Below are 14,971 nucleotides of genomic sequence, written 5' to 3'. Positions count from 1 at the left end.
AAATATAAGTTATAAATATTTTTATCTACAAAATTCAATTTCAATTAATGCATAAATTAAATTTATTAAAAATGTAAAACAAATTTTATTTTTGAAGGAAAATTTAAAAAATTAATTTATGATTATTGATTTCAATTTTGTTATAAATAAGAATTTTAATAAATTTTTTTTTCAATTTATTGAAAATTTCATGACTCCATAAAATTGTCCAATAATTTTTTTAACAATTATTACAATTTTTTAAATCAAATAAATTTTTTAAAAAAATTTCTTCACATTTAAATTAAATTTAAAAAAATATTTTCTAACTGTTAGAAATTTTTATGATAGCAAAATTGACATCAAAAAAATTTATATAATTTTTTCTATTAGAAAAAATTAAAAGAAAAATTTCTCGTTAGAGTAATGAAATAAATTTTCTGAATTTCCTAAAATATATTTTTTGACTAACCGACAGAAAAACTGAATTAAAAAAAATCTGAAAAAAAATGAAAATGTATTTACATGATCGAGGTGTGCTGCGGTCTGCCAAGATCGCGGTTATTCCCAGGTGTCGTCATCGTGGTCGTGGTGGTCGTCGTGACACCGGCATTGTGAACATGAGTTAATCCTTGTGTCATCGTCGGGACGGTTCTCGTGATAGTCGCGCTTGACTTATCCTTGAGAATCTTCGTCGCGCTCAACGGGGTTGTCACGCACATTGTTCAAATTTCCACAACAATTAATTCTCAATAAATTAATAAATTAATAAATAAATAAATCAATCGCCACTTTAGATAATTTATCATCAACCCACTGACAAATAATCATTTTGATGATACACTGACACATTTCGTTGACGGACACGTGGAAAAAAAAAAATAATAACAATAATAAAATAATTATGAGGAAAAACCCGCGGTTAGGCAATACGTCAAGCGACAATGACTCAAAAACTCGTTACTTAATATAAACAAAACAATAATAATGTTTGACAGGTAAAGAGCGAACGACACGGGAGTGCCACGGCTCTTCACCCACTAATTATTATCGAAAAATAATAACAATAATAATGTGTCAAACTGTCACTCGTACTTTCAATATTTAATTTTTGTTACAATTAATTGTAATTATAATTTAATGTGATTGTAAATGGCCCGGCGCAAGACACGTCCCTTCAGCTAGGGCGCCACGGGCTTACTGAGTGACCGAGTGGACTGACCGAGTCACTCGACTTGGCGCGAGACCCGTTCCGAGCCCCACAACAGCCACGAGTCTGCCGGGCGTGGGTGTACACGCGCTAGCAGAAGTGGGGACAGATTCGAGCCCGTTATTGGGTGCCGAAAGATTCTTCGGTGGTGGGGGGAGATTCCCACCAATCGGTTATCCCTGAAATTCACTGGCACTCGCTCAGAAGGACATCAAAGAGCAACTATCAACTAACTACTGAGCATTCGGCATTCGGCTCTCGGTCGGTGTCGACGGATGTGTCTGATTTGTATTAAAAGCTCTTTTATTACTTTATATGAACATTTACATCGACTCTCGCTTGAGAAACTAATTTGTTTAGTTTTATTTGCTTTAATTACTGCGCAATTTTTTTTTATTGATTGGGGTCTTGTCTAGTGAATTTTTAATAATTATTACTCGTGAATTTTTATTATTTTAGTTTGTGACTTGAGTGACTTTTTGGGTTGATTGTTGTATTTTTTAATTATAATTTGTTTTTTATTTGGATTTATTCATCTTACGTGAATTTTTAATCGAGTTTTTTTGGAGCAGATTAATTTTGTTTTTTTTTAATTTGAGATTTTTTGAAGCTCGGATTTTTAGTTAGTCAATTGTATTTTTTGGAAAAAAAAATTATTTCATTTTAAAAAGAAATTTTTGAGACAAGAAAAAATTCAAAAATTATTTTGAAAAATTAAATTGTCTTGAATATTAAATATTTATATCAAAAATTATTGTTACAAGAAAAATTTCACGTTTGACAATTTATTGATTTGATTAAAAAAAAAACAAAGAATTTTTCAAAATAATATTTGTTTTTTTTTTTTTTTTTTTATTTTTTTTTGTATACAAAGATTATTGGAATTTTTTTAGACACCAAGAATTTTGAAATTGAAATTTCAGGATCAGATTAGATTTAAAACTCCAATTTCCAGAGGTTTGAGCAAGTTACGAATAGTGAGATTTTATTTGGTAATAAAAAACGTATATCGCTTCATAAAAAAAAAAACAATTGTTGATAAATAGAAAAAAATTTTTAATTGGTTTGTTGAGTAGAAAATGACCAAACATTTCCAAGGCAACAAAATAATCCTATATAAAAATAAACTTCTATTAAATTTATTGGATTTTATCATTGCAATGGTTAATTAAATTTCTTTCGATTTTTTTTTTTTGGAAAAAAAATTAATTTTAGGTATTTAAAAACAAAATTAATAAAATCAAAATCCAGGATAAATAGGTAAAATTCTCTTAGAAATAATAATTGAACTAAATTTGAATGTCCGAAAATTAAATAAAAATAAAAATAAAGAATTTTTCAATTGAACAAATCCCTACAAAGAATTTAATTCACAACATCGATCGAGCGAGATCTGTCGTGTATAAAAACAAAATTGACCTTGGCAACGAATGAAATCCCAACAAAGGCGAAACATACATGATATATAATTTAAAAAAAATCATTTGTGTTGACCTAAAAAAAAAAAAAAAAAAAAAAAAAAAAAAAAAAAAAAAAAAAAGCCGTGACAATTTAAATGTTGAAAGCAAGTTTTATTCTCGAAAACTCCTATTAGATTCAAATCAGTATTTTTACGGCATTAAATCATTGTAATTTGAATGCGGCCCGTGAAATTAACCGTAAGTCATTATGTATGTTTAAGATGTCAATAAAAACACACACACATTCAACTTTTGTCTTTTTATCCCCAAACAAATAAAGAAATAAATCCTTTTTTATAAAGACCAAAATAATATAAAGGTCAGATGGAATAAAAAGATTAAAAAGTAACACATTAAATTTAAAATTTATTAATTTTTTGTTGTCGAGTAATTTGCTGCGTAATTTTTAATTTTCAATCCTTATATAAGATAAAATCTTATATTTATAGTTTGTATTGTAAAGGTCGAGCTGAGAGGCTACGGCTATTTATTATTTAATTTTACCGGTTGACCACCGGATTGGGAATGGGTCTAGTCCTTTGGTGCTTAGGGTCTTGCGCCACGGGAGAACGAGCCCAGGTGGTGAATTTGGAGCAGCTAAAATCCACACCCCAGTCTTTTATGTTAAAGACGTTGACATGCCTTTTAAATTCGGTATCTCTCTGTTAAATCTTTCCATTTATCTATTTTATATTTTGGATTTTTATACTATTTGTAAGTAGTAACTTTCGACTATTATTAGTAGCTTTATTTATTTACGCCGAATTTCGGGAGTGTGCCGGCGCTAAATCAGCAAAGGGCATCAGGTATATAGTATATGTTATATGTTATATAATATAATTGAATAGCTTTACTCTCCCCTGTGTGGGACATTATATAACTCACGGATAATTTCATACGTCGCTAGCAATCCATCACGTCCTGCTGGGAGAAAATATTGCGTCAATCTATAAATACGGATTACAATCCAAGTGCGGGAGCATAATTGAGCCCCGTTAAATTTCACATAAATTTACTCAATTAAGTTAACTTGACACCCAATAAATGTTCCTCCGCTATTTTTAAATTTATGCTTCTCATTATAGCCAGCCTCCGATCCCCAAAAATCGATTGTTTGTTTTTTGCTCGATAGGCTTTGAATTAAATTTTTGATTAAAAATCATTCTTTTTTTATAATTAATTTACTTTATTATGATGTTATATTAGCTAATATATTTAATTTATCACATTGGAATTTTTTCAGTAAATAAGTCGCAGCGATACCTTTGAATTAAGTTGGTTAAGTCTTTGTCGAACGTTACCAACTTTTGAAGAGATTAAATTTTATTAGAAAAGTTCTTGATAAATTTTTTTGCCGTATTTTATTGAGCGAGATAATTTTTTTTTAACTTTAATTACAATTAAAAAAGTAACTTGGTCATTTTTTAGCTTTAAAAATTTTTTGGAGATGATATTATTAGTTAAAAAAATAGGTAAGATCTTTTTTTTTTAATTAAATTAATTTTGTAATATTAGGCATTTAGTCGGTAAAAATCAGTCATTATCAAAGAATCTCAAAACCGACGTCCTTTTCTCTGAAACAGCGGGAAGTTTGTCCCATCTCGAGATAACAAACTCAGAAGTAGAATACGAATAGAAAATCCAGGAGCTCCTTAATTCCAAGGGCACCGGTGAAAGTCGTTAGGGGTAGGTGAGTTTTGAACGTGACTCAACGGATTGTTGAAACGTGTTTTACAATAGTTTTGCCAGAAAATGCGGAGGTGTGAAATTATTTTCTGTTACTATGCACGGAAAAAACTAAACTACAATAAATAATTATCGCTTGTGTATGTCAGGTAGGCTACATAACTATAAGACGACAAATAGTTCAATAAAATGAGAAAAAAAAAAAAAAAGTATGCCGGTATTTTTTTAGTATTCAGTATTTGTATTACTGTCCTCAAAAGTCAACAATTTTTCCGATTCCGGTTCTGATCATCAGATGTCTGGCCCTTTGATGTCAGACGACCATGTTATGTTACATGTCGTCTTTTACTTTGTAATAAAACTTCCCAAGTAAACTAAAGAAGATACATGTACGTATAGATTTATATAGAATGAAGAAGGCAACTAAGAACTAAACGGACGACACACAATAGAAACAGTAGGACAATATGAGGCGGTTTTTATTTGAGAAAAACTTATCGACAAAGTAAAGTCGTTGCCGCTCCACCGGCGATCATCCTGACGTATTTTCAAATTTTATTTTATTTTATTTTATTATTTATTATGTTTATTATTGCGAGTTAGATATACGTTCTTATTACTATTATTGCTATTGCTCATATTATTTGTCCTTCTTTAAAGTATTTATGTGTTATTTTGTAGAAAATGAAAAGCGAGGAATGCGACCGCGAGTACGCTCGGTGACCACCCGGCAAGCTTTTGATCGACTTTAAACACGGCATTTTTTCTTCTCAGAGACCCATTATCCAATAAATATATATTTATCTCTGTTATTAATCCTCAAAGTATTGAAGAGAGAAAATTATTATGTCTCTATTTCTATTCCCTTTTTTTTTTTTATTTTAGTTTTTTATTTTACGACCGACTAAGAAGCAGCCGACTAGTTAAGTGTAGTGTAGACGTGTATTATATAATGTATAATGTATAAAGTATAATATATCAAAGGTATATAAGGTCTTTTGGAGCTGAGTGAGAATTTGTAGAAGGATGTGTGAGTTTTTTAACGGAAAAGGCTTGTGTGAACGACAGGTTCGTGGATCGAGCCAAAATTTATATTACAGCCACTGACAAGTTTGGCGCGAGCGGGGCGAAGGGTGACAGAGGATCAAAACAACCGCTCAAAATTATTTTTGGTGTATTGGTTTTAATTTTATAAGATCGATTTATTGCTGGAACTTTAAGGTAAATAAATAAAATAAATTTAATTACAATCACTGGTGAAGAATTTTAAGAATTTGAGAAATTATTTAAACTTATTCAATGAGAGTTTTAAAGCTAATAATTCCGTATTATTTGTTATAATCTGTTTGGCTTTAAAAACTTCCTAGTTATGCAAAAATAATTAAATTAGGGTATAACATTTACTAAAAATTTAATCGACGAGAGTTTTAATTGCTGAATTTATCTCAATGATTAAAAATCTGGAAATTTCCATTCGTATTATACTTACAAAAAGTAAAACTTTCCAAAAAAAACACATAAAATTTCAAATTAAATGAAATCAAATTACCTTACCAAGATGTAACTAGTCCCACAAAAAAAAAAAAAAAAAAAAAAAAAAAAAAAAATTAGTATACCTTTCAGGCTCTAAAGTAGATTTACACTCTAGCTATTAAAGTCAGCACTTAGCATGTAGTGCGTAATAAAAAAGGATACTTCGGGTGATCATTAAAAAGATCAATTGAGCGATGGGAATTAAATGATAAATTTATATTGTAGAGTATAGAATACAGAGCGTAGAGTTTTAAGTTTTTTCCTCTTGTTAATCTTTTCCTCGGGGACACATTATGGCTAAGTGTCGTCACGGCTGTCCGGGAAAGTGCACAGCCATGTTGTGTCTAATACGCGAGAGAGACGTCACGAGATGTATGTTGTCGATTTAATCTTTCTCTGTCTGGTCTGCTATTCACCAACAGTGTCAAAGTGAACTACATACATCCCATCCAGACTGCGCAATAATACAGAGCCTGAGCCTCGAGTGGAAGAGAGATAGAGAAGGAGATAGAAGGGGCGAGTTACTTTGGATGCTGGAACCGTGTGATGGTTAGTAGACTCCAGTACAAGAAACGACGACAACAGTCGAATTTCCTCAAGTTACTTTCAAGTAATTTGCATTCCCTGCCCTCTATATTCCTGGAGCGTCCTTGGCGCGAGGCACTACCGTGGCTCTGTTTCTGTTTCTGTTTATACACTCGCGTTTATGGCGACGCGCGTGGGGGTTGTCACTGCCCAGCTTTTTCCACTCCAAGGGACACGGGGGAAAAGAAAACGGAAAAGTCTCGAGAAATGGAAGAAGCCGGGGAAGAAAAGTCTGCCCTGAGGGAATGTTTAAAGTGATACTATACATATTCTGAGGAATAAAAGGAGTGTGCTCGTTCATGTGTTACCTGCTTTGAATATCTCGGGTCATAATATTTTCAATAGTAGGATGTATATGTGCATATACGTACTTTAAATTGTCCAAAGGTGTTATCTTGTTTGTGCAGTTTGGTAGTTATTAAATTAAATTAAAATCACTCACCTGTGAAAAAGCGGGGGCTCGTGGATCAGCAGATGAAAGTCATTTTCGGAGCTCACTTCTCTGTCACGATGGTGAACTGCACACTTGAAACTTCGTGTTCTTTTTCCACTCATCTGTAAAATTAAATTCCGGGGTTAGATGATATGGTATCTTTAATCTTGGACTTTATTGAGACGAAACTTATATTGAGATAGTGAGCTTTTTTGATATTGTCCAAAGTTTATTACTGTAGAAGTTTAAATTGGAATGGTCAGATACAAATAGACGATATGGAGACGCTATATTTATGTTATTGGATCTTCAATCTTTGGTTGGAGTATTGAAGTCAATTTTTATTTTTAGAATGAATATTTTGTCCGAGAAAAAATTCAAAATTTTTAATTTTTTGGCTGTGAGGTAATTTTATGAAAAATGGAATGTAAAATAAGTGATTTAATTTTTCGAAAATAAATTGTTTTTTCAGATTTTAATTTTTTCAAATCAAGAATTAATTAAATAAATATTTTTAATTACTTTATTGGTAACTAAAAAAAAAAAAAAAAAAAATTCTCAATGTTAGACTTGGTTTTTTTCCTTGCTCCAAAACTCTTCAAGTCTTCCCAAAAACCTTTGTTCACTATACAATTACCTACCCTCCACCAAAATGAATCAATAAAACCCCCAAGAATACAAAAACACAAGTAATAAATAATTTGGTCACGTTATTGCGAAAGACAAATGCACATAGTTGAACGGTATAAAATAGCACGGATCGTAAAGCAAGTTAGAATCGGGTCTCGGTAACGTGGTTAGGCAAATGTACCAGAACGCTCGTCGGTGGGTAGAGCCGGAGCCGAGAACCTGGAACCGAGGGGGTGAATAAGGCATACATGCCGGAATAAGATATGTACGTACCTTGTGCCCTACACCAGCTTCATATCTTTGTACACACACATACATCCAGTCGGCGTGTAGACATAATGTTATACCATGTAGTATTAGATGGTTTGGGTTCTCTGTTGCGTATTCCTTATCGGTCTTTTCTCAGCGGCCTTCTTGTTCAAGGCAACTTTCGGGTTGCGGTTTTGCAGCAGAGTAAAGAGTACCTCTATTCCCCGTTCCCCTTTGTTCAGTTAAGGCAGTTAAGTTAAGTATACTGTACACAGTAAACACAGTCTGTAAGGCACAAGGTATACTCTCTGCCCCCACTCTCTCGACCTACCATAGTGCAGAAATACGCAACCTACCTCGAGTCTGCTTCTGGTTTGCGGGAGCGTGCCTTTGCCGTAGGTTCTTGCTCGTTTGATTGCCAAAAAGAAGCTTCAAGCTTCAACTATCAACTACATCGTCGCATCAGGGGCCGAAAAAGTATCTCTATTAGGTCTAGAGGAGAGAACAGACGCGAGTGCACTGCTAACATGTAAGATCGAGTTTCCTTCCCTTAAATACAAACCTTAGAGAATTTCTTCACTGAAAGAGAGAGAGAGAGAAATTTAATTTCCCTTCGTATTCGTTTCTTAAAGGAGCGTTATCGAGCTTTTACTGCCTTTTTCCGTTCCGTACGGCTCCGGTGTACCGTACAGATATTTGCACTCCTCGTTAAACGTTTAAAGTAGCAGCAAAGAAAGCAAGAGGAAAAGGAATGAAATGGCCACGCATTTCCCCTTATTGATGAGAATGGGAATGGTACGAATTATTTGTTCGGGTCCGCGGCCATAGATGTCGCCCGGGCGGCCTCTCTCTCGCAAGCGCCGAAAGAGTTTTTGGGATAGAAGCAGGAAAATAGTCTCTTTTGTCGCGCTCTCCGGGTTTATTGTCAATGAAGCGACCGATCCGGGAGTAAATCTTGGACTGGTGGATTTTACGAGTCTGCAGAGGGTTCTCGTATGGCTGCCGCAGCTCCGTGTCCTCTAACCTTATTCATTCCTCCGCGTTGGCTCTCTTATTCCCTCTGCTCGGATCGATATGAGCATCTGTGAGTATTATAAACCTGGGGTGAGGGACACTGATTTGGTTTAGCTTAAATCTCTCAGGGTTTAACTCACTCGCTCCGAATGGGGCTCTACTCGAAAATTTTTCAAACTGTTTATCCCTTATAGGACAGTTATACGTCTAAAATATTGTACAAACTTTCTTTTTTATTTGCATAATATTGTAATTTTGTTAAAGAAAAAAATTAGCCAAAATTACAAGTTTCGGGTTGATGCTAAAGTTTTTTTTTGCAATCCACAGAACAGCTGTCTTATTTCAAAACACAGTGACTATAATTTTTTGACCTGGTTTTTTTGTTATAAGTGTGAAAAATCCCTTAGAGATTTTTTTTTTTTTTTTTTTTGACAATCCACAAAGTAGCTTCGAACCAGCGATACATTAAGCTTGAGTGAAAAATTCAAAATATATATATTTGATGTACAATATTAAAAACCCGAACTCGAGACGTATTATCCGAAAGTAATCGAGGGTAAAATTGAACAAAGCCGAAGCTTTTTATCCACATATTCGCACACATCTCACCAGAATAAGCGATTTTAAATACGATAGGCGCCGAGGAGCCAAAACGTGGCTATTGAAAATGAGAAAAAAAATTTACATGCTACTCTGCGAGAGAGAAGGAATCAGCGGTGATGGTGGTATGTATTGAAATGTAATATAATATAATATTATGCATACATATATACCAATACATGTACAACGTTCGGATATTTGTACAATTGTTCGATTTTTTCGCGCGGGATAACTCGTGGATTACAATCTCTTCCTCTTCGCAGGAGCTTCCGCTCAGTAAGCTTACGTACTCTATAGTAGAGGCTCTTACGAATATTTAGCGCACGAACAACGCATTTCGGTGAGGCTCGCGCATCCACGGCTGTGCTGGCAAATATAAGAGCGATACGCGTGTGACGTGAATATCTGCAAAATATCTATCATATATATGTACATGTACATTGTCCGTAATATGAATATGTGGATTGTGCATATATGCTCGGACGATTTACATACGACTGGTCATACGCCGACAAACCCTGATGGGATGTATCCGAGCATTTACATCCCGCCGAGAATAGACCGCTGCACTTCACTCTGATGAGCATCACGCGATTCACGTTTATCCCTTTTTTGTATATGCGCTTCTTCTCCTGCTCCTTGCTTTTATTTTTCACTTTTTGACTCCGAGATTTTTATTTGTTGAAAAAAAAAATTGATTCGAGGAAAATATTTTTGATCGGATAAAATTTTATTCAAGAGAACTTGTTAGCTTGATTCAAGAATTTTTTGTCTTGAAACTCGTTTATAAAAATCTTGAACAATTTTTTTGTTTTGATTTTATAAATTTTTATTCCTCAAATTCAAGCGATCAAATTTTTTATTTAAAAATTCCTATCAAGATTCAAATTAGGAATATTCTGATAAAATTTCAAAACAATTTGATTATTTTTCAGCTAATTTTACTTTTTTTTTTTTTTTAAATTAAGGGTAGAATTGCATTTTTGAAAATTCATGAAATATTGGTCGGACGAGGATTGAATAAAGCGGGATTGCAGCTTTTTTTAAGCTCTACATTTCATCTGCGGACACTGAAAATGTCAAACCAATAATTTCTGCAGAAATAAAATTTTTAATTTGCAATTTTTTGATCAGCTTTTATTCGTAAGTAATTCCAAAGCAGCTTTTTGTTCTTTTTAAAATTTAATACTAATCCTTTTCTCTATCCAAAAGAAAACACCTCAGCTTTTTTCAATGAAACCCACCATAATTTTTTTTTTATAAATGTAAGTAATTTTTTTCCAAAATAGTTTTTATGCTCTCGATAAAATTCTCTAATTTCTCAAATTAATTTAAGCCAATTAAAAAAGAACAAAAAAAGAGTCAAAGAGAATTTTTTTCTCAATTCAAATAATTGAAAAATTTCAATTTTAATTTTTTAATCCATCCTTACTGCGGATATTCATACTGAGCATTACGATTAAGATTTAAAAAATAGGTGTCCTGGTCGTTAAAATGAGAAGCGTAATTCATTCCATGCCATTAGGTCGGATTAGCAAATGGAGAGACTCAGTCCTTAGCCATCTCTGAATGTATTCTGTACACACATGTATGCTTTTAGTTCAGCAGAGTATCAGTATTAGTGGTAGCCAATGTGTGTCGCGTGTGTTGGTGCTGGTATGGATAGAGTAGCGGTTAAATGCTGATGCGGTCGAATTCTCGGAGAACGGCTAATGGCTGTACGGCCCCATCGCCCGGAAAATTCGCTGTACACCGAGAACAGAGTGCGGCGGTTTCCTCGTATACGATATACTCCAGTCGATGATCGGCATTCTCGCCTAATCGAATTTAATTCCACTCACCGGGACACAATGTTTATCCAGTGGCATTCCGGTGTATTGAGTCCGTGCTGTTTGTCCTGAAGTGCGACATCGATGAGTATTGGTAGAAACATATATCGAGATTTTTCACCTGCACCGCTCGTCTCGTTTGTTGATTTTTAGCTTTTATTTATATTCGGTGTGTACTTTTTGTCGCCATTAACGACGACTAATTTCGTGGACTATCTGATACCAGATCCTCAGATTAAGAGTTCAATGGCAATGGTAATGGCTGATTCCAGGTCAAAGATAAGTGACAACATAACAGAGGGAGCTGAAATGTGGATGGAAGTTAATGATTCTCATCGGTAACTTACCACTTTTAGGAATTTTCTGCCTCGTAATTGCTCGCTAATTAACTCACGGATAGTCATTTGTTTGGCCAACTTTTTTAGTGTCATTGACTCTCCTCGTAAAACACGCTAAAGTTACACTCCAAAACATTTTATTGAAAATTTTCTGGATAAAAAAAATTTATTTGCTTAAACTGAGTAAATAAAAAAAAAAAAAAAAAAAAAAAAAAAAAAAAATTAATTGTTTTTTTTTTATTTGCAAATATGGTCAAATTTGAGTTGGTAAATTTTTCATCAATAGAAAAATTTAATTTTTCAATAAAAAATAAATTTTTGTAGTAAATTTAGATATCTAGAACTTTAAAGTTAATAAAAAATAAATAATTAAAATTCAAAGCTTACTGAGTTATAAAATTTCCTGTACACTATTTGATATTTTTAATAAAAAAAAGTAACGTAATTTTTAACTTCTTAAAATAAATTTTTAAATTGTGTTAAATTTAAATTTAAATATCGAGAACAAAATGAATCGGAATGTTTGCGTAAATAAATAGGTTTTAAATACATGCAAAGTGGTGTCATTGTTTGTACAAGCACAAGCAACAATTGTTATTCTCTTGGTACCAAAATTTTGGATGTTAGTCTACTCTGGAGGACGGTGGGCCGTTTAATTGCCAATCGGGAATTAATATCAATTGACTGGCGGTCGGAGGTTCAACGCAGTAAACCGCGAACGAATCATTGAGTGTGTTCGAAAATGGAGAGCCATTGTAGGATATACATATATATATATATATATAATAAACATCCAACATTACTGTATGTATTATGTGAAATTGAATATAAAACCCGGGGTATTTAATCTTCTGCAAAACAGAATCAGTCAGACGATAGAATAGAAGCTGTATGTTAAAAATTAAAAATAATAAAAATGAACTCAGTACTCAGTGCGTGAGATTTGGTCATGCTGTAACAATAAAAAAATAAAAACCGGAAGAGTCTTAATTCTTAATTCTGAATGCGCGTCGAGATCGTCGGTTATGATACAGTTAACAGACCAAAAAGTTAAAAGTCCCGCGGTTACCGGTAAGTCGGTGTAAGGCGTAATTAGGCGGAGAATTAAAATAAATTCCGGCATTTTTTCTTAGTAAGAATAGGCACTAGCCTAATTATCAATTGTTTATTGCTCCAATTAAATTTAATTCCCTTCCTAAATTTCTCTTTTATTAAAATAAAATTAATACCCGTTTGTATTTTTTTTTTCTTCCAACGCGGTCTTCTCCACAGAATGCAATCGATAAAATTTTAATTACAAAAATTAATCGGGGAAAAAGTCGGGGGCGTAATTGAATAAAAACCCGTTGCTAAATATTCAAAAGCCAGATTAATATAAATATTAAATTGCTCTGGAATATTAACGCGGATTACAACGAATCCGATCAGAAAAAAGTTCACTATATAATGCCCGGGCGTTTAACTAAATGGTTATTTAATATATTTTTATAAACGGTTTAAAATTCAATTAAAAACCTACCTATTTATTCGCATGTATAGATTTAAGGAGATGGAGAGAAAAATTTTAATTTTAATATTGTATTACTTTGAATAGAATTCATTAATATTTTTTTGCGAAAATTACATTGTAATTAATTGAAGAATAAATATTACGATAATAAATAAAAATTAAAATCATGTATAGAATATTACTTTTATTTAAATTTCATAATTATGAATTAATAAGCTATAAAATAACTGTAAAATATTAATTTATAAAATATTTTTTAAAATTCTAACGAAAAATAACTAAATTAATTAAAAATTATTCAATTAACCTATTTAGCTTTAATTAAATAATAAAAAAAATTTATTCATCTTTTTATTCCCAAACTATGATTACTTGTTTAAAAATTAATAATTTATGTTAGTAGCTTTTTTTTTTTAGAATGTAACATAGTAATAAATGATACGTTCTTCTCCATAAAAAAAAAGTAACTATCTCTTCTCTTCATGTGGATAGATTCAAAGCGACTGCACAATTGATAAAACGAATTACCAAGTCCAATAAAAGGCCATTTTTCTATTACATGTACTCGATACGAGTCTTTGGTCTGACCCGTTAACAATTTAGCAAACAGAAAAAAAGCTCGCCTGTTTTTTTCTCCATTTGTTCTTCCTTTATCCTCCCGAAATAAAAGCAATTCCGGTAATGTCTCATGTTGTAGCGATCTCATGTGCCGCGTAACAAGCCGGTTTCCACACAACAGAACACCAACCTCAAGACCTCTCCCAAGGCACTCGAAGTTTATGTATCTATTCCTATGTACCCACTATGTATCTGCAGATAGATATGACCCGAGCTGGGCGGAGTGCAGTAATGTATAGCAATAATAATAATAATAATAATACTAATAATAACAATAATGATAATAATAATAGAAAAGAGCAAAAGCTTAAAGTGGAGTATAAGACACAAGAATAAGGTAAACATCTACAGATATAGAGAGGCATCAAAGTCTCTTCTGAGTTTTCTCAACTGAAGTAAAGTCGAGCAGACGTTTTGCGGCGAACTGCACACCCCTCTGTAGTTCCTATAGTTTAGTACATAGTACAGTATAGCATAGTGTACCTGGTTGTCCACATCTGGTGACTGCTGCACAGTTATAAGTGTGGAGTATGGAGTTTCAGTATTTGGTATGTATACAGACGACCTAGCCTTCTTCATGCCCGAGCTTGAGACGAGAGCAGGGGCATTACATATATCCACATCCATGGTACAGAGAGAATAGCCAAGCTGGAAGCTGGAAGCTGGAAGCTCAAAGGCTAGAGGTACACTTACAACGTCTCGTAATGGATACACGTGTACAATCGATCGTGGGTTGCCTCTATACCCCTTTCCTCCTCCAAGTTTAGCTTACTCCCCCTCGCCCTCTTTCTTAGCCGGAGTATAACTTCAGGTCTATACACTTTATCCGAGGAGAATATTGTTGACCTTACGTATACACTGACCTCAGATATTGCACTGCGGATGGCGATTGATTTTTATTATTCTTCATTCTTTTGTTTCTTACATTCGTTTTTGGTTTTGTTGGCTCGGTAAAGACTGTTATTACTTTTTTACTCAACAACCAATCGGGCAATCTAAAGATTGTGGATATTTATTTTTAATCTGAAGATTTGTTTATTTTACTAACTTTTAATCGAGCTTTTCTTTGTTGGGATATTTGTTTGAGTTGGGTCTGATAGATATTGCAATTTAATGCTGAGGTTTTTGATATAAAAGCAACTTTCTAGAAAGTGTGATATATGGTTTTTATAGGAGATTGAACGTTCTACAAAAAAGGTCTCTTATAATTTTTTGATAAATTTACTATTTCAAAAGTTATTTGATATTAAAGTTGGATCTATCCTAAATTGTCAAATTTTTTTTATTTTTGGAAAAA

General features: G+C 32.9%; 1 protein-coding gene across 2 annotated transcripts in view; it reads right to left on the bottom strand.

The window, feature by feature from the left end:
* The window catches only part of Stet (stem cell tumor), a 145,385-nt gene that overhangs the window by 44,685 nt on the left and 85,729 nt on the right, over positions 1-14,971 (bottom strand). For both annotated transcript variants that reach the window (XM_074246728.1, XM_074246718.1), the window contains exon 4: positions 6,896-7,008. In XM_074246728.1, the coding sequence (XP_074102829.1) occupies positions 6,896-7,008 (113 nt within the window). The remainder of the gene's footprint in view (positions 1-6,895; positions 7,009-14,971) is intronic.

Source organism: Cotesia typhae, unplaced genomic scaffold (genome assembly GCF_013202065.1).
Source record: "Cotesia typhae breed Kobodo isofemale line unplaced genomic scaffold, CoteBio_Ctyphae contig_119, whole genome shotgun sequence".
Lineage (NCBI taxonomy): Eukaryota > Metazoa > Arthropoda > Insecta > Hymenoptera > Braconidae > Cotesia > Cotesia typhae.
This window is presented reverse-complemented; position numbering and strand designations above follow the sequence as displayed.